Source organism: Parasteatoda tepidariorum, chromosome 4, assembly GCF_043381705.1.
Source record: "Parasteatoda tepidariorum isolate YZ-2023 chromosome 4, CAS_Ptep_4.0, whole genome shotgun sequence".
Taxonomy (NCBI): Eukaryota; Metazoa; Arthropoda; class Arachnida; order Araneae; family Theridiidae; genus Parasteatoda; species Parasteatoda tepidariorum.
The window spans coordinates 20,021,269-20,041,524 of record NC_092207.1 but is presented as its reverse complement, the minus strand read 5'-3'; the positions used below and the strand labels follow the sequence as shown (position 1 = coordinate 20,041,524).

Sequence of the window (20,256 nt, the reverse complement as noted above, 5' to 3'; positions counted from 1 at the left end):
AAAATAGGCGTCGTGTTAGCTTAAAGCTTACTAAATGTAATATTCCAGATTAAGCTTCCCTTATGTTCAATAGTGAAAAAATAGGTAGCCGGATGCTTCTTATCACACAACGATTTGACAAGCTGCTTTTGTTTTGATATTTTTTACTCGTTAGTTTCGAGCAATCTTAAACTAATTAATTTCGAAGCAAACTATTTATAGATTTAACCACAGTTTTGTAAACTGTGTTATTAAGTTGTTTCATTCGCTTTTAATGATATTATTGTTTTAACAGTAGAACATATGTAGGTAGTTAAACATAGCACTTGCGAGTTATAATTTCAGAGTTTTCCTTAAAAATTTGTTTTAAGAAATCTCCTGAATAAATTTTCAATATGACGACTAAAGCTGCATATTTAGAGCATTATCTTGATAGTGAGTTAAATTGAAGTTATTAATTTTCTTTCTGTTTATATTTTATAATATTTTTCTGTTAGTATTTATGTCTGAGACCCTCAAACCTATTCTCAACGGGTCAAATGTGATGTAAAACGCTTTTTAAATGAATCTCAGAACTGTCTTAGATATTAAAATATTATATTTGTATTAATTTAACTATATATATAGATTATATATATATGTATATCATCTATATATATAGATTATATATATATGTATGTATATTTATATATATAATCTATATATATATACAGTACAGAACCCGTTATCCGGAAACCGGAAAACCAAAAAACCGGAACAAAATTCAATAAATTTTCTCGCCATTTTTAAAAAAAAAAAAAATTCTCATAAGATTTTAGGATTTTTCTTTCTTTTTTGAAAGATGTTTACCTTACCATCATTTTGGAAATAATCATTAGTGTATTACTCCATCGTTTTTTCTTCTTTTTAAGATTATTTCCAAAAAAAATTTTTTTTTAGTTGGGTTTAACAATGATAAAAAACGGCTTTTTGTAGCGATTCAGAAAACCGGAAAAATCAGTTATCCGGAATAGCGATGGTACCGATCGTTCCGGGTAATCGGTTCCCTACTGTATAATCTATATACATAGATTTATATGAAAAATGTGAAATAAGTTGTTTTTTGTGTTCTATTATCTATCTGGTTACTGATCTAGAGGATATTTTCGTATCGTGATCTGTCATGCCAACTATAATTGCTAAGCTGCCAAATAGATTTTGAACTCGCAATTTCTTTACAAAGAAATTATGTAGCCTGGGGTAGGCTACAAGTTAAACCTTTCGAGTTGGTCCCTTTCTGTGTTGCTCTTTTTAATTTTCTCGTTGGCTGCTGCCCAGAAGTTGCCAAGACTTAGCGATTATTCTGCGACAGATCATGATACAGAAATCTCTCCCTAATCTAGTTCAGTTTTTTTCTATTGTATTGCAATTATTTTATTTTGCACATTTTGTCATGACAATTTCATTGTTAATTAATGAGATAACGTAATTTAAAAATATTATAATATGAATTAGGTATAATATTTGAATTACAGCTTTTGCATTTATCTTCTTCATATTCACAACAAATTTCGTTTTTGCACAGATACGGCTTAAAAGATAATTTCTAAGACAAATAAGCATTTTACTATCCTGGTGTTTTTCCTTTTGTTGACTTAGTAATTAATTATTATTAACTTTGTAATCTTGAAGCAATTTTTTAGAATTATTTATAAAAATTTATTTATTTTAATTAGTTGTGTTTTATTGTAAAAACTTGTTATAAATNTATTATATATATATATATATATGATCTATATATATATAATCTATGTATATAGATTTATATGAAAAATGTGAAATAAGTTTTTTTTTGTGTTCTGTTATCTAGTTTCTGATCTAGAGGATACTTCCGTATCGTGATCTGTCATGCCAACTATAATTGCTAAGGTGCCAAATAGATTTTAAATTTGTTGCAATTTCTTTAAAAAAATTATGTATCCTGGGGTAGGCTGCAAGTTAAACCTTTCGAGTTGGTCCCTTTCTGTGTTCCTTTTTTAAACTTTCTCGCGGGCTGCTGCCCAGAAGTTGCCGATTATTCTGCGACAGATCATAATACAGAAATCTCTCCCTAATCTAGTTCAGTTTTTTTCTATTGTAGTACTTCGGGTTCGATAAAACATCGATTAACGACACTTTTTGGTCGATCCAGAAAACCGGGAAATTCAGATATCCGGGATAGCGATGGTCCCGAGCATCCCGGATAATTGATTCTCTACTGTATTGCAATTATTTTAATTTTCACATTTTGTCATGATAATTTCATTGTTAATTAATAAGATAAGATAATTTAAGAAGATTATAATATGAATTATAATTTTAATATTTGAATTGCAGCTTTTGCATTTATCTTCTTCGCATTCATATCAAATTTCGTTTTTGCCCAGATGAGGCTTAAGAGATAATTTTTAAGTCAAATAAGCATTTTACTATCCTGGTGTTTTTCCTTTTGTTTACTTAGTAATTAATTATTATTAACTTTGTAATCTTGAACAATTTTTTAGAATTATTTAAAAAAATTTATTTATTTTAATTAGTTGTGTTTTATTGTAAAAACTTGTTATAAATGCCTAGATTATTATTATTAATTTGAAATAGGATCTAAATTATGCCTTGCTCCTGCGTAAAATCTTAAAGAATACTGTCCTAGAAAAAAGTAAAATTTTGAATTTATCTTGAGATGATCACCTAAAAGTGAAAAAATGGTACACAATTCTTTTTTAGTATGAAATGATACTTTTGACTCTTCTAATGACTTTTTGTACCATAAATGATATTTTTTTTTTAGTATAAAAGGATACATTACCTCATTTAGTCATCATTTTACATTATATTCATCTAGTTTCGACAAATGAAAGAAGTTAAACGTTTAATGCAAACATTAATGTTTTTTAAGTGGGATTAAGAAAAACAACTATTATCCTTCAATCTGTTCGTTTGACAAAGATGTTTCATTTATAAAAGTTTCAGCTGAAAGCAATATCTACAAAACAAGGCCAGATTTGTGTTTCCACAACTATTCATTTCTTGAGAAAAATCCCGATATTTTTCAAATTTTGAAGCTCAGGGCAGAGCCTAAATATTGTTATTAATTTTTTTTATAGCTGAAACATTCCGAATATTGCTTTAATAGCAAATGTCACCTTTTTAGAGAATGCCGTCAAAGAAATTTGAACTTTAGTTTCTTACAACCACCCTAGTGCAAGTTAAATCTGTTGAGGCTGAAAGTCCTCTCATTGGTTGTGGTGTGAAAGTTTGGAGAGAGGGGTACCAGCTCATGAGCTGCCTATGTCGAATCGAAATTTCATGGCATCTCTCTCATTGCCCTTCTTAAAAGTTAAGCACTAAAAATGTGGTTAGGTGCTTGGCCATGGTTGGGTGATTTGTGCACCTAAAGGATTATGACCATTCTGATATTGATTTGATTTGACCCATCACAAACAAGACACCTCTTGTTATGCTTTAGTCATCTTCATGCTCTGTGAAATGTTTCAGAGTCCATCTTTTTTTGCTTGACTTGAGCAACTTTTAAATGGCGTGAAATTAATGGTGGTCATTGATCCGAGGTCATTACAATTTGGTTCAAAATGATTATCAATGAACCCCGTGGCTAGCAATTTATGTAAAAGGATGGTATGCTATTTTTTAATTTTATTTTAAGTAAGTCTCTTGTTTTTGTCTGTGTTACTGTCACAACAAAATAGCATATTTTAATATGCTATTAGCAAAATAGCATTGTAAACATTACACATTCTTTCTCTTGTAATTAACTTTTTTTTTAAATGAAGAATCTGACTAAGGCATGCAAATCACCAGTGAAATGTTACAGGTCCTTTGGTCCCGCGTCTAAAATTTCTTTATTTTTACCCCTGTTTTGTCCATATCTCAACCATGCATTGACTCCGTAAAAATCCAGCTGTACTCTAGTTGTGGTGCAGTTCTTCATTGTTTAAAAACACACGGAACTTGATTATCTATATGTTGCTTTTGATGAAATGGTAGAAAATGTTATCTATATGTTGCTTTTGATGAAATGGCAGAAAATGTTCATCAAAACCAATTAATACCAAGTTATATAAATGACCAAAATTTAATTAAGAGAAGCAAAGTTTTAGATAGTGGACAAATTATTATATATATTTCATTATCCATTCTCAGTTAGTATTTTTTCTTTGGTTTCAGGTCTAGAGACTTTACCTGCTGAATTGCAAAGAAATTTTAACCTTCTGCGGGATTTAGATGTCAGAACATTTGGTAAGAACTTTTTATGTTATCAAATTTTCTTTTTAATTTCTTTGTTATTTTAATTAGGAGGAAAGCTGAAATACTTTTATAATTACTTTTTCATAATTGATTAAACAGGCATGTGATTCTTCCACTAATTTGCAGAAATCCACGAATCTCAAGACTTTTGATTCACAGATTTCTGCTGATCAAAAATTTAAATTTCTGTAACTTATGCAAAATTTCGTTTATGAGACATTTATTCAGCCCTTACCAGTGCCCCTTGTTTTTGTCTTTTTAAGTTCTCATGTCACATGCCATAATGACTTTTTATGAAGATTTGTTATAGAAAAATGCAACTTCGGATAAACTTCGATAACATAAGACAAATAATTCCATTACTTTGGCCAGAATTAATGAACTACTGAGGCAAACACATAAATAAAAACACACAATAAAGCACACAAGTATAAAATTGACAATCTAAGAAGTTATTCCGAAACAGCAGAAATTTAAAAGATCATTCACTATGTTTTTTCCTCTTCTGTTTTTTTTTAACCTTATAATTTAGTGAGTAGCAATTTTGTTGTAAATTTTGATTTATATCAGAATTATTTAATCACCACAATATGTTTTCTCTCTTTTTTATTTGGCTACAAGTAGATCAAATAAATAAATTTTTGTTTTGCAGTTAATTCCTTTCATTCTCTCGTGGTTTTTAAAATTCCAATATTATTACAACTTGCAAAATTTAAATTGCTCAGTTGAATAATATTTTTGACATGCTTGATTGTGCCAAAATCCGTGCAACATTTTGATGGAGCTTTTTTGGCAGTTATTGCTACGGATTTACACACAATTTGTACTGCCATGATTCGGAGAATTCAAATTGTAAGCCGGAGTATATTCACTCTTTGACGCTTAGTATATTCTATCATTTTTCAAACAATTATCTCTATTGATTAAGTTAGAGAATAAATTAAATTTTTATAATGGTGTAGTTTTTTTTTATTATCAAAATCTAATTATAGATAACTGATGTTTTCTATTATAGATGAAGTTCGCTCCCTTGATAAAGCCGCTGTTGAGTTTTTAAGTAATATTCAAAATCTGTCTGATGAGCAAAAGTCTGAAATCACTGGTAAAATTAGGAAACAATTCAAGAAAGCCTTAGACTATGGAGATGATAAGGTTCAGTTGGCCATGCAAACCTATGAAATGGTGAGTTTATATTTTGTTGGGGCTGTTTTTTAAAGGCTCTTTTGTTATTTGAAATAATGGCTTCTAGTATATTATTTGTACCATACAAACCAAAAGGCTCCATAATTGGATATCCAAGTTCCTGGAAATTATTTTCATCAGTAAACGGAAAATCTGGCATTTTTATACCCAATAAATCAATAAGCCCTCTACAGATAGATTCTCTTCAGGATTCAGTTTCGATTTCAATAAACTCTTCAAATAATTCCCCCTTGATTCTAATCTCATTTTATAATTCTCCAACAGATACAGACTTGAATCTAATGAAAGATCTAATTTACTACAGTAATAAAAACTTCTACAATTATCCAACAATAATTTGTGGAGACTTCAATTCNAAAATTTATCTCATAAACATTCAAAAAGAAATTGGAATTCCTGGATATTTGCTTAGTTAAACATATCTAAATTGTAAAATGTCAACAACTCTATCTATTTTATTCATTCTTACCACTTTGTAAAATTATGCCAAAATTATATTTAGAAGTTTGTAAATATTTTTGCTTTCAATAAATTCTTGCTGACTGGGCTCGTTCCTAGGCTGGAGTGGAGCCGGACCAGTAGCCAAGCTTTGGGCTATATGGTAAAGGGTCCATAATGACCTAGGTACATGTCCAAAGCTTGGAGAAAAGAAAAAGAAAAAAAAGTATATTATTTGTTGTAGAATTGTTCAGTTTTGTGCAAATTTTCAGCAGAGTTTTTCTATGCTGATATTAGAAGTGTTATGATATGAGATCTTAATAAAATCTATAGTTTTTTTTTTTTTAAAAATAAAAAAGTGTTAATAATAATATTTTTAAAGGTTGGAAAAGGAAACTAAAAAAAACAGCCTTAGATAATATAAAACTAGAAAAAAGATGAATCACGTTATGCATGATTTGTCTTATGAGTAGTTAAGGCATAGGTTGGCATTTCGCCTAGAAAAGACCTATCTCTTTGATGGCCTTGTAAAAAGTTGAAAAAACAAACATTCACCTATACAATTGTTTAATGATAATGCTAATAAATTAATAGTTAGGAGTTTTAAAAACAAATACTGAATATTGTGTTTAAAGATGAAATTATCTAGGAAGTAGTAAAATATTGCTTGGTGAAATATTGTTTGAAAAGTTATTACTTTGTTAAAATTATTTCAATTGATTAAACTTTTATTGAATTTTTTTTAAAAATCCAATGCATATTTTAATAATTTTTGTTTTTAATTATTTTCTTTTGCTGTTTCATTTAACTATAAGATTATAAGTAGATATTTTTCTCTAAATTCATAATGTAAGTAAATTCTTAGGTAGGTAGTTTGAAGCTATCAAATTGTAAGAAAGAAAGAAAAACACAACTTTAACATTTACATTGAAATAATTATATGTTTAACACAGTTTAAACACAAATTTTAGCTTAAAATTTTATAGAAAGTTTTGTTCCCCCCTTGATAATTTTTTTTAAATTTTATGAAATTAATCTTTGATTTAAAAAGGAAATTCTTAATAATTTGTGATTAAATAATTATGGTTAAAAATTCTTATGTTTATTTTATAAATTTTAATTCCATTTTTATGATTAGGTACATAAAATATATAATTTGTATTGAATATAATAATTGCCGTTGAACATATTATCTAACGATTGTTTTCAGTAGTCTCATAATTGTAGTCATTCTAGTCTTTTAAGGAATTCATTGTTTTTAGCATAAGTTATCTACTGTAAAATAAGTAACTGTAAAATAGGATTAACAAACTATAATATATATAACCTTGGGGCTAAAGAAATTTCAAAAATGAAGTGCTAAAAATTAAGGGAGGGGGGAATTAAAAAAATTGCATTAATTGCTTTTTTTTTTTCGATTCTCCTATAATTGCTCTCTACTAAAGTTTAATAATTTTTATGAAAATAAAGTATAAATAAATATAGATTTTTAAAGAAGAAGTAAAAAAAAGTAACATTTGTGTCTTATTGCTTATAGTAGTACTTTATATTAATCTAACAAAATTATTAACATTTTTCTTTCAAATGTGTAGGTTGATAAACACATTCGACGTTTAGATGCTGATCTTGCAAGGTTTGAGGCTGATTTGAAGGACAAAGCATTGAACCCCATTGTGAATGAGACTGATTCTAATACCCATAAAAGTAATTATTTTGAATTACTAATTACTATTTTCTCTGACTCATGTATGATATAGTCTTTTTGTAAACACGATTTTAAGTTATGAGATGTTTTTGAAGTATAGAAGTTATTAATTGCTCAAAATAAAATATTTTACTTTAGTTTTCGATAGAGTTCAGCATAACTCATTCAGCACGAATGATTTCTGAAACATTTATAAGCTAAAAAAGAAATTATTTTGAAACAAATTTCTTAAAATTTTATTTATTAAAATTACAATCTATAATTGTGCATTATTCTTTGAGCACATAACATAGTTTGTATGGTTTATAATGATGACTTCATAAGATAATAATTTCTTATTGATAATTTAAATACATTTAATTATTAAAATAATTTTAATTATTAAAATAAAGTTTATTCGTGACAAAAAGATTTTACAATTTTCTACAAAACCTTTAAGAAGACTTTCGCATCTGAATGAAAATAATATTTAAAATTAAGCCAATTGTTTAAATTAAATGTCTTGTTGGAAACAAAGTACAGACTTGCCAACCTTTTGGATTCAGGCCGGAATCTCTAAACTTCGCTTCTTTTGACACGTCTGGATTTAACACAAAATCTCCAGATTTTTTCATTAAAAAAACCCGGAAAAAAAGTGGTTGATTTCAAAATTTAGAAATAAGAGAAAAGGGTAAATCGTTCCTTACTCAATCATTAAAAGAGAATGGTGTACATAGTGCGTAGCATTTTTAAAAAGTTTTATTATATCATACATTTTATTATAACATGTTTTATACGTTTTATTATATCATACGTTTAAGATATCTTCCTTTTTCTNATAAGAGAAAAGGGTAAATCGTTCCTTACTCAATCATTAAAAGAGAATGGTGTACATAGTGTGTAGCATTTTTAAAAAGTTTTATTATATCATACATTTTATTATAACATGTTTTATATGTTCTATTATATCATACATTTAAGATATCTTCTTTTTTCTAATCTCTTAATAAGCTTAATACATAACAGAGAGCTACTGTCAATTTAAATTGATTGTCATTATAATATTAGATCATGAAATATTGTGCTCTGATAGTTTATTTTGAAATTAATAAGAAAACAGCCTTTGTTAATACATTTGAAAAAATGTCAGAAATTATAGATTGAATTTGAGGCAAAAAGTTCCTTATAACAAAACACGTTTTTTACATTTTCATGTTGCATAGTTATTTTAAAAAGTGTTTAAAAGGACTTATTTTCGATTTTCGTTTATTAGAAGCCATTAAAGGTGCTTTTTTTATTGTGTGTTTTTAAAAAGTGCTTACTTTCCCCTTTTCGAAAATGAGATTTTTTTTCTTTACTCTGTGGATTTTCACCTCGTATTATGCAAAACCTTGGTTTTCACATTGTTCTATTCAACGTTTTCACAATTCATTCAAGCGCAATGCATTACAGCATTATGTCGGTACATAGCGTATGAAGGTGCCAATCATTGTACATGTTTGATGAAATATTTGCGGGTCTGCATGTGCGTCTACTGAGCTGGTTTCAGTGAGGATTCTTGTATTCTCATGTACAACTCTGCTGCATTTTGCAAGATATTCTCAATTTCAGGCTTTATTTCCCACTCCACCCTAGACTTTCTTTTCCAGGCTTTATTGTCACCAAACCGAAAAATCTCTTTTATCTTTTTATGGTGGCTAATATAATGAAAAAAAGAGCTCTTTATCAAAAACTAGTTATTTTGAAATGATCATGTAAAGTCTTTGGTAACTATTTTTCATTTTGTTAATGTATATAGTGCTTTAAAATATTTTTAGTGCTTAAAAAGAACTTAAAAGGTGCTTATTTTTTGTTGAAGGATTTGGCTACACACCCTGGGTTTAGCATGTGAGAGTTGTCTTGCTTGTGTTTTCACTAAATACCATCAGCCACAGTTCTGTTTTTTATTTATTATCAAATAAAAATTTGGAGAGCTTATAGACTGTTAAATCCAAAATTAGAGCTCCTTATTTTGAACAAAACTTTAGTCATCTATTTTTTTGAAAAGCGAAATGCTGTACATTAAATTTTCTTAAAGAATAAAACTTTTTTGATAATTTTCAATCTATTTATTTGTATTCTTGGGAGTAATATTTTATTATTATTAGCTTTATCTATATTTATATATTAACAATGAAATAATTCGGAAACATATATTATTTTAAGAAACAGTAATAAGTGTAGCATAATGATTTATTAAATTTGTATTGACATATTTTTAATTTATTTTTTGAAATCTTCATTTTTAACACTATGCTGGGGCTTTAGAAAATGTCTCCAGCTTTTTATTTTGTAAGGTTAGAAAGTCTGAAAATATAGGTAGTGAATCTATTTATAAGCAAATAAAATTATGAAATCTTAACTAATTGTTTTGCATAATTAGTGGATTGCATGATGTATACAGTATTAAAATTAATTTTCATGTTCATATTTTTTTATTCAAGTAAATTATGTTTTATTTACACTTTAGAATTGAGTCTATACGTCACATTAATTGTGTATTCCAGCTAAATGATTTAAATGACATAAATTATTCAGGTGCATATATATGACCAGGGGTCTGTCCAGGCCATATTTACTACCGTTTAGAGGTACCTTCACAAATTTTAACTTTACGAAAAACGGTAGTTTCACAAAATACTTTTTCTTAAAATTTTATTTTTGTATCTCGTAAGAAACAATAAACCCATATTTTTACCATATTTTTGTGTTGACTTTTTATTATAATTTTTAATTTTTCACGAATTATGTCCAAATTTTCACAAAATAGGTACCTCTCAGAAAAACCTAGACAGACCCCTGATGACAATAGTAGGTTTGAGCATTTGGTCTTTTACATATTTGGAATCATTTTTTAAAAAAAGAATTAGCAAAAGCAATTTTGTTTTTTGTTATTCATGTAACTTAGTTATATTTTATGCAAATAAATCATATTAGAGAAGGTTATCTCCATTATTTCCTTTCTTCTCATTCAACTATTTTATCAAATATTTTATTTTTTGCCAGTTTTGTATTTTTTAAACTCAAATTTGATTAAATCACTTTTGTTCATGTGCAGAGAAGAATCGCAAAACCAATGAAAAAGAAAAGAAGAAACGCCGCGGAGCATCTGATGATGACGAGATCCCTAAATCTGTTCGCAAGAAGTTGAAACAACAAATTATTCAGTATGTATAGTTTTTTCCCTTGCATAAAAATATTCTGTTGTTTCATCATGTCAATCTAAAAATCTTTATCATTTAGCTGTTGTTTATTAGTTCCAAGCATTAATTTCACAAAAAAGTTTAATGAAAAGTGACTTGAAAACTTAAATGTAAAGTGACCTGTGTTTGGAAACATAAACCGTTGTGGACATTCTAAACAATGAGTCATTCTACTCTAATGAGTCTGTGACAATATTTTGGGTAAAACCCATTTTCCCTTGAGCAGATAACAGATCCATTCATACATCTCGACTTGGCAACGATGGTCCCTAGCAACAGTTTCACCTTGGTCCCAGTTGGGCTAATAATTGAGTCCTATATGAACATGCACCGAGAGAACAATATTGGGATGTTTAGATTTTTTAATATTGGTCCTATAAAAGGCCAATATCAGACTAGATAGAGCCAATATAAGGCTAAATAATAAATATAAAAATATCGGGAGAATCAGACAATTCTATATAAGGCTGATATTGGTTGTAAAATATCAGATGAATTGGACATTTCTTCTATATAAAAACAATATCGGAGAAATAATGGCCCTTTTAACCCATATAGAGCCGAGATTCGTTAATATTGGCCCAATGAGGGCCCAAGTTATTTTGCTGCTAGGGATTTGACGAAATGAGTATTTAAAAAACTGGACTTACTTCCTCAGAGCGTCAATCTAAATCCCATCCTACACCTTTTAGACGAATTAAATTGCAGATTACTTAGCTAGCTAAATCGACAATCCCCGCTGCTGGTACTCACTTTAAGTATGATAAATGTTTGAAAATCAATTCTTTTGTTGACCTATTAAAAGTCATGGTGGATTGCATTTTTAAAAAGTACTTAAAGGTGCTTTTTTTCAATTTTTGTTTTTTTAAAAGCCCTTAAAGGTGCTTTTTTCATTGGGTGTTTTCAAAAAGTGCTCAATTTTCCCTTTTCAAAACTGAGATTTCTTTCTTTCTTTAACACGCTATTTTCCTCATGTATGTTATTTTTACATTTGTACTATTCAAGGTTTTAACAATTCATTCAACCACAATCCATTTTGGCGTACGGTCGGTCCTTAGCTTATGAATGTGTCAATCATTTACATGTTTGGTGAAATAGGTGACATTATAGCACTCTTGTGTGCAACTCTGCTGCATTTTGCAAGATATTCTCAATTTCAGGCTTTATTTTCCACCCTCCGAAATCGAATCGAAAAATATCTCGATCTTTTTGTGGTTGCTAATATAATCGAGTAAAGAGTTCTTTGTCAGAAACTAGTTATTTTATCATGATCATGTAAAGTCTTTACTTTGCATTCTGTTAATGTATATAGTACTTAAAAATATTTTTTGTGTCCTTAAAATGTACTTAAACGTTGCTTATTTTCTGTTGAAATGTTTGGCTACGCACACTGAAAGTTGATAAAAAAAGTCTACCTTGTGTGCAGGTGGGGATGCAAGGGAAATACAGTAAAACACAGATTATTCATGAAATAGGGTGGCAACGGCACCGCAGTTAGCAAAACCGGCATATAATGGGAAACATTAAAAAGTAAGGTGCAAGCGCGATAAATAATTTTAAAATGTATTCATACATGTGTATGAATATGCCCAATTCCTCTCCAATTTTTTTCTTTTACACCTAGAAACTTTAGTTGGATTCACTAGTATTAAGAACCCCCAGAACAGCTTCATCTAATTTATTGTATCTAAGTGACTAATCTAAATGTCTAATCTTTATAATTTCTGTCTATCATTGTACATTAATTCTAAAGATTCATTAGGATTGAATGTAATCTGGTGAAGGCCAGCATTCACATAGTTGCTTTAGTGGGTTCTGAACCCAGGTTTTTTTATAATTTTATAACCGTTGTTGAACACCCGACCCAGTTTTTGGGTTTAAGACTACTACTGTTCAACTCCGTAGCCTTGTAATTTTAAATCCAATCCAGAAGACAAGGGAACTTGGGAGAAATTAACCTTCGTGGAGGAAATTTTTTGATGGAACTAACCCGCATTTGTGTTACATGGAGAGGAAGACCACAAGAACCTCCCAAGGTTAGCCTGGTGGCAAGGGGACTCTAACCCATGATCCGTCTACCACTGGAGGATATTTCACAGTCAGCACTGTGGTCGTTGCAAGCCGGATGTGGAATTCGTATCGACCAGCCATCACTGGATCGAACCCCGGTTCACCTCATTGGAAGTCAAACGCTCTATCCCCTGAGCCATCGTGATTCTGAACCCAGGGTTGGTGAGGTTTTGAAAACACTGTTAAGTTCCTCTGCAAAGCCATGATTTTTGTCATAATATCCAAAATAGTTTTAAACTGACCACTGCCATCTGTAAACTGTCCAAAACTCATAGCTTGTTAGATTTTATTATGAGGACAAGAGTGTGAATGCCAATGAGAAATCAATGGGGGGACTTGAACTGGAGTCCCCTGGTTGAGAAGTTAATGTTGGTTGAGTTGTTACTTTTAATGAAAAACATGGGAGATTATTTAACACAATTAAAGGCGTTTTACATTAAGTGCTAATTTTGTTATTTTTCGATCTAATTTATGATGAATATTGTTTCAGGCCAGAAATCACAGCTCTCCCAGCTGCTCTCACCATTACTCATCCTTCAGATGTCCTAGACATGCCTGTAGATCCCAATGAACCTACCTATTGCTTCTGTCACCAAGTGTCCTATGGAGAGATGATTGGCTGTGATAATCCTGATGTAAGTAGAAATTTGCTTTAAAAGAGGTTCACTCATTTAATGATTTTAATTTATTTAAATGAGATCAAAAGTTCTTGATTGCAAATTGTGTTCATAAAAAAACATTTTTTTTCAATTCCATTCTGTTAGTTCACACTCTCCCTATGTCTTGTTCAAATTTTCAATCATTAATAAAATACTTTTTACTTTTACATCATCTCAAGTTAAAATACAATTTTTTGAACTTGATGATACTTAATGTTAATACAGTTTTTTTTTTAAAAATATTAATTCATTAGTTAAATAGGGATGAGCGAAAAACGAAATGGAATTTTCTGATGGGTTAAGCGCTAGCTTTGTTTTAAATTTTACTATAAGCGATTCAGTTTTTCACACATTTTAAAAATAGCATCAGTGATCATTTCTAACTTATAGCTCTATTATAGCAAATTATAGCAAATCTAGCAGCTCTATTATCTAAATTATAGCAAAAAAATAGTTTATTGCGTACCTTTAAATATTTAATTATTTTATATTTGTTGTATCAGATAAATTCAATAAAGAACATTATGTGGTAGCACGTGTGGTTGCATGTCACAAAATGTATACTTTTTTAGTTATCTGATACCACACGCATTTCCCTTCCAATTCCTACTATTAGTTCCCACTCTCCTTGAATATATTTATACAGTACAGAACCCGCTATCCGGAAATCAGAAAACCGGAAAACCAAAAAACCGGAACAAAATTTGATAAATTTTCTCGCCATTTTTTTAAAAAAAAAAATTTTTTTCCTCATAAGATTTTACGATTTTTCTTTCTTTTTTTAACAATGTTTACCTTACCATCATTTTGGAAATAATCATTAGTCTATTACTTCATCGTTTTTTCTTATTTTTAAGATTATTTCCAAATTATTTTTTTTTAGTTGGGTTTAACAATAAAAAAACGGCTTTTTGTAGCAATTCAGAAAACCAGAAAAATCAGTTATCCGGAATAGCGATGGTCCCGACCGTTCCGGATAATCGGTTCCCTACTGTATATCTTGTTCAAATTTTCAATGGTTAATAAAATACTTTTTTATTCATCCATTCAAGTTCAAATACATTATTTTATTCTTGTAGTCAGAGCCGGATTATACCTTTCGTAGGCCCTAGACACAGCCGTTTATGGGCCCTCCCCTTTTTTATTTTTTTAACATTAATTGTTTAGTAGAAAATTACTTAATTATTAAAGGAATATCAGAGACTGGAATTAAAAGAATATGTAATTATGACATCTTTACTTGATAATAATAGCTAGGGATGTAACGAATATTCGGCCCTTTTGCCGAATATTCGGCCTAGCCGAATACTGAAGTTATTTGGCCGAATAATGAATTATATGCTATTATTAATTATGCTGCTATTATTAATTATTTAGATTTGTGAAAGCCTTATTGTTGGCATCAAGATATTTAAAATATTACAAAAAATAGTTCTTAATTTTCTAGTTCTTTAATATAGTAAAAAGTTCTTAATTTTCTGAGTTTTAATAATTTTTCTGACAAAAAAGAAAGTTAAGAATACATTTAACAGTAGTAAGTAATGAGTTCTTATCTTAAATAAAATAACATATAAATTACAAGTATAACTATAACTAAAATATATATATTATTAATTATTTAGATTTATAAAAGCCATATTGCCTTGTTATTGGCATCAAGATATTTAAATTATTACAAAAAAGAAATCAAGTTGTTAAAATTTTTTTAAATATGCAAAGATTAAAAAAACAATTTTGTTAATATTTATTTCATTTTTAATTTAAAATTTGAAAATTACTTTAATTACACTCTAAAGAGAAATTTTTAAAAAGTAAGCATTCGGCCACCGTATATTCGGTATTCGGCCTAAAATTTGGCCGAATATTCGGCCCCATCACTATTCGTTACATCACTAATAATAACCACACAAGCACTCAGCACTTGTATCTATGTCCCAATTGGATTTAATTCTTATTCTTAAATGAAAGAAGAGAAACCTTCCTTTAAACATTTATAATTCTTAAAAATACATGTTTTATTGAATAAATTAAGTTAAAATTTTGTTGACTTAATAAAGATAAGTTCTTTGTAAATTAGATTATAGGTCACCAAAATTTAAACTCTTCTGAATTTCGAGAATTTTTTTTGAAGTGCAAACCTTTTATTTCTTATTTAAGTGACGTGTTTAAAACATATTTTTAGGAGAGTAAATTTCTGAGAATTTCTATAAGTTTGAGATAGAAAATAATGTACTATAAGTTTGAGAAGAAGACAATAAGTTTGAGATAGAAAATAATGTACACAATTTATTCAAATTTTTCTATTTTATTACTATGCTGGTTTACTAAAAACAGTTAATTTAAATATGACATTATTAAGCTTAGAAAAGTATTGGTCTTAAAATTACATTAATTAGTAGAATATTGTTATGCAAATATGTAATGTAATTCAATTTTTATAAAAAGGCTAAGTTTTTTTTTAATTCTAATTAATGTTGTAATATGTTTAATATTTTGTTTTTTCTTAATGCTACTGAGAAGATGTATACTGAAATAAAAATTTTTAAAATCTGTTTTTAATTACTAATTTAATTAGCGGCAATGGAATTACATACTGGATAACCGAATCATGTTATTTTTCTTATCAGAATGGAGTCCATATAGAAAGCTTTTTATTTTTAATTAATTAATTATTCTGTTCAGTTCAATGAATTTTAATATTTTTGTTTATTTAGATGAACTTAAAATTTAATTAAAAATAAGATGCATATTTCTTTAAAACTTGGCAAATCTTTTTGTTATGTTATAAAATCTTATTTACATTATAATTTTAAAATTATTCATTAATTTCTTCACCTGCACAAATTTAAACAATTGGTTTAGTTTTTTTAAGTTCAGTTGTACAGTTAATCTGAGTAGTAAAATAATTTAAAACCTGATAATTGACAATATTTATATTATTTCATGTTATCATTTAGGAAAAAAAAATCTTATAAGTGCAATTATTTATATAAGAAATTGTTCAAAAAAATATATAGAATTCTTTTATAAGAATACCTATATTTTTTAAGAGCATGGTGATACAATTAAACCTGTTTATAATATCAGATAAACACATGTGATTTCAGTAGGCTTTGGTTAAAGGTTTCCATATAACTGATAATTAAAAATGGCTGTAATTGCTACAGAAGAGATGAAAAGACTTAGAGATAGAAGAAAGAAAGAACAAAAAAGGAAAGGAAAAAAGATTGCAAAATTGAAGACAAACAAAATGCTGGAACTAAAATAAGAGAAATGTTTTGCAGAATTCAAACAGAAAAAACCATATTTTCTTCAGCACTCATATACTAAAAGAAAACAAGCTGAATATTTCACAACTCAAAAACAAAGTGTTCACCAAATAAATTAAGAAACAGTGGTTAAAGTGGATTTTGCTGAACATTACACTATTAAACATGAAAATGAAATACAATCATCTTATTGGTCATACAACCAATTTACACTCTTTGCAGTTTGTGAATGGGAAAAAGTACACTGAATGATTGTGATCTCTGACTACCTCATCAAGATGAGTATGCAGCCGTATGTTTTTTTATTTTGAACTGATACTTCAAGAATTGAAAGCTGGACAATAGAATGAAGTGTTCAGTCAATTTAGACATAATTATTTGCTGTGTACTCTCACTTAAACAAAAACATAACTCTATGGTTTTTGCCACTAGCAGTAGTAAAGGTACTGTTGACGGAATTGGTAGAGAAGCTAAAAAAAGTGAGAACTTCTGAAGATTTTTAATGTATGGTTTAATTACGATGGAGAAAAAGCAAGATATTCTGTGGTGACGTTCTCTGAAATCTGAAAAACATCCAAGAGCTGGAGAAACAATGGGAAAATATTTTAACTATTCTTGATGTGTGTGTAGACTACATTTTGCTAAAATGTTGTTTTTTTTATGATAGGAAAAAAAGTTCTCTTTTTCATGACTTAATTTGACTTTTTCATGACTTAATTTAAAGACATTAATTTGAAATTGCAAAGGTTTTTATCTGATGGAATATTGCAGGCAATTGTGATCACTGAACTTTAAACTTTTTTAAAGGTTAACACAGAGTTCTTCATTTGTTAAACCTTCACCTTCAGATACCTTGAACCATGAAAAATTTAAAGCTACAGTACAGAACCCCTTATCCAGAAATCAGAAAACCAAAAAACCGGAACGAAATTCAATAAGTTTTCCCGCCATTTTTTTTTTTTTTTTTAAATTTTTTTTTTCCTCATAAGATTTCAGGATTTTTCTTTCTTTTTTGAAAGGAGTTTACTTTACCATCATTTTGGAAATAATCATTAGTGTATTACTTCATCGTTTTTTCTTCTTTTTAAGATTATTTCCAAATATTTTTATTTTTAGTTGAGTTTGACAATAAAAAAACGGCTTTTCGTAGTGATTCAGAAAACCGGAAAAATCAGTTATCCGGAATAGCGTTGGTCCCGATCGTTCCGGATAATCGGTTCCCTACTGTACTTAAAAAAGGACGTCAAACAGTTTTACATCACATAATTATATATATGAAACCTTAAACCTTTCTATTTTAAGAGTCTTTCCTTTAAGAATAAGGTATATATTAAATATGATTTAATCATTTGTAGAAAAATTACTAATGTTTAACATTTAAAATAAATTTTGAAGAAATCTCATTCTGTTTAAGAAACAACAACATAGTTACATAATTCTTTTATGTAAAAGTATTAATATATATATATANATTTAGGTATCAGTTTGACAGATTTGTAGTCCACTCTTTCAGGAGCACCATATTAGGCGGGTCAATGGATCTCCCGTAGTTAAAACAGATTGCACAAAAATTAAAAAAACATACATGCTTTATCCGGCATTCAAACCCCGGACATCTCTTACCGATGTTAGCTGCCTGACCACTACACATTCCAGTCAGCTCAATCATAGATGTTTACATACAGATTTCAACTACTCCTGATACCATGTTTTAGTCTCGTTTTCTTTATCTTTATTCATATTCGCAAATCAATTGATTCCGTAAAATTGCAATAGAATTCAAAAATCAGGAATATATATATATATATATATATATATATATAATGACATGTTAAAAACTATGCTGCCATGGTACTTGTTATACAAGCTAACAAACTGAAACACTGTGCTTAAGTACCCCCCTTTTTTTGCAGTGCCCAATTGAATGGTTCCACTTTGCTTGTGTGGGACTTACCAGCAAACCCAAAGGTAAATGGTATTGTTCCAATTGCTCATCAGAAAGAAAAAAGAAATAGTTTTATGGAGAAGCTCAGCCTGAATTGTATATACTTCATCCGGTTTCGCAAAAATCATCAATATATGTGTAGTAAAAATCATTTTAAATCATCCCCTCCTTGTTCTATATGATGCACAAGACAAGGGGCAAAATATGAAAGTTTTAGTTATATTGTTACATTCTCTTTTTTATTTTGAAAATAAAATTGAAACTTGTATTAATGTTTGTTCTTTCTGTGTCAAGCATTTACCAAATCAGATATTGACTTGCATTTATTATTTGCATTTTAATGTTGCGTCATTGTTGCATCTTAGCTCAAAATCAGATATAAAAAAATGATTCGGCATTGTTTCTTAATAAGATTTTTGATTTCGAGGGAGAAGTTTAGGATAGTTAAAATAATTTAGTTAATCACAAACAGCTGTTTTGATATGCTAGGCTAGTTGGCCAGACTTTTCAAGATTTTTGCAGTGAACTTACGTTAAGATTAGTTGATCTTAAGCCAAGGTAAGTATAAACTTAATCATGATTTATATCAATTGACTTTAAAAAAACTATTTAAATCAAATGCATGCCCTCCAACTACACAGGTGTAAGAAATTAAGGAAATTTGCTGACTTGGTTGATTATCTCTAGAACTACTGGACCAATTTTAATGAAATATGATATGTTGCATGGAAATTCTGCTTACATTGAGCTGGATTCTGTAGGAAGGATTCTTGCAATCTCATGTGTAAGTCTGTTGCATTTTGCAAGAACTTCTCAATTACTCTTTTTAGGCTTCATTTTAGAGCCCATAAAGGCCCTTTGAAATTGAACCTAAAAATCTCCTGAATTTTTGCTGATCATAGGGACCAACTTAACATTGCCAAATCCCCCACCCTGATAGCTAAAGAAAGTCTTATATTTCTTGATAATTTCACTGGCAAACCAATGGCCTTAGTTCTTGCTCTATTCTATTTATAGATTAGTACCATAATCCTTGAACTTGACTTGAGGATTATTCGCTAATTGTATATTTTCATGGGGGTGCAGATCAGTCAACTATAACAAAGCTTCATCACCTCAAAATTTCAGTCTTTCTTTTATAATGATAAGAATTAATTGAGATTTTTAATCATAGAATTGTTACATGTGGGACCGTCCACTAATTGCATAATTTTTATAAAACTTTTTATTGATCTTTACTACTTCTAAAATTTTTAGTGCTCCTAAGTTATTTTATAAAAAAACTCAATAATATTTAGAGACTAGTTTTTTTTTTTTTAAAAGTGTGAAGTCGGGAGCTTTTTACTATTTAGCAAATGCATTAAAGAATAACTTGATTCAGATTTATCATTCCAAAAAACTTTAATTCATCTCTTAATGATATGATTTAAAAACAAAGTAAAAAAATTCTATGCTCTCAGATTTATTAAATATTATGACCATATAA

General features: G+C 28.7%; 1 protein-coding gene across 1 annotated transcript; it reads left to right on the top strand.

Moving 5' to 3' along the window:
- The first annotated feature begins 82 nt into the window (after positions 1-82).
- On the top strand, positions 83-19,038 carry LOC107457460 (inhibitor of growth protein 5). Its single transcript, XM_016075618.3, has 7 exons — positions 83-414; positions 4,180-4,251; positions 5,276-5,442; positions 7,494-7,605; positions 10,683-10,791; positions 13,388-13,532; positions 18,739-19,038. The coding sequence occupies exons 1-7, from the start codon at positions 375-377 to the stop codon at positions 18,838-18,840; spliced, it is 747 nt and encodes a 248-aa protein (XP_015931104.1). The 5' UTR covers positions 83-374; the 3' UTR covers positions 18,841-19,038.
- Positions 19,039-20,256: the final 1,218 nt, after the last annotated feature.

What these genes read in the sequence shown, in the direction of transcription:
- LOC107457460 (XM_016075618.3), top strand. Translation starts at nt 375, where the DNA reads ATGACGACTAAAGCTGCATATTTAGAGCATTATCTTGATA. An exon ending in TTTAGATGTCAGAACATTTG is followed by an intron (nt 4,252 to 5,275) that starts GTAAGAACTTTT and finishes TTTCTATTATAG; the next exon opens with ATGAAGTTCGCTCCCTTGAT. An exon ending in TTGAAACAACAAATTATTCA is followed by an intron (nt 10,792 to 13,387) that starts GTATGTATAGTT and finishes ATATTGTTTCAG; the next exon opens with GCCAGAAATCACAGCTCTCC.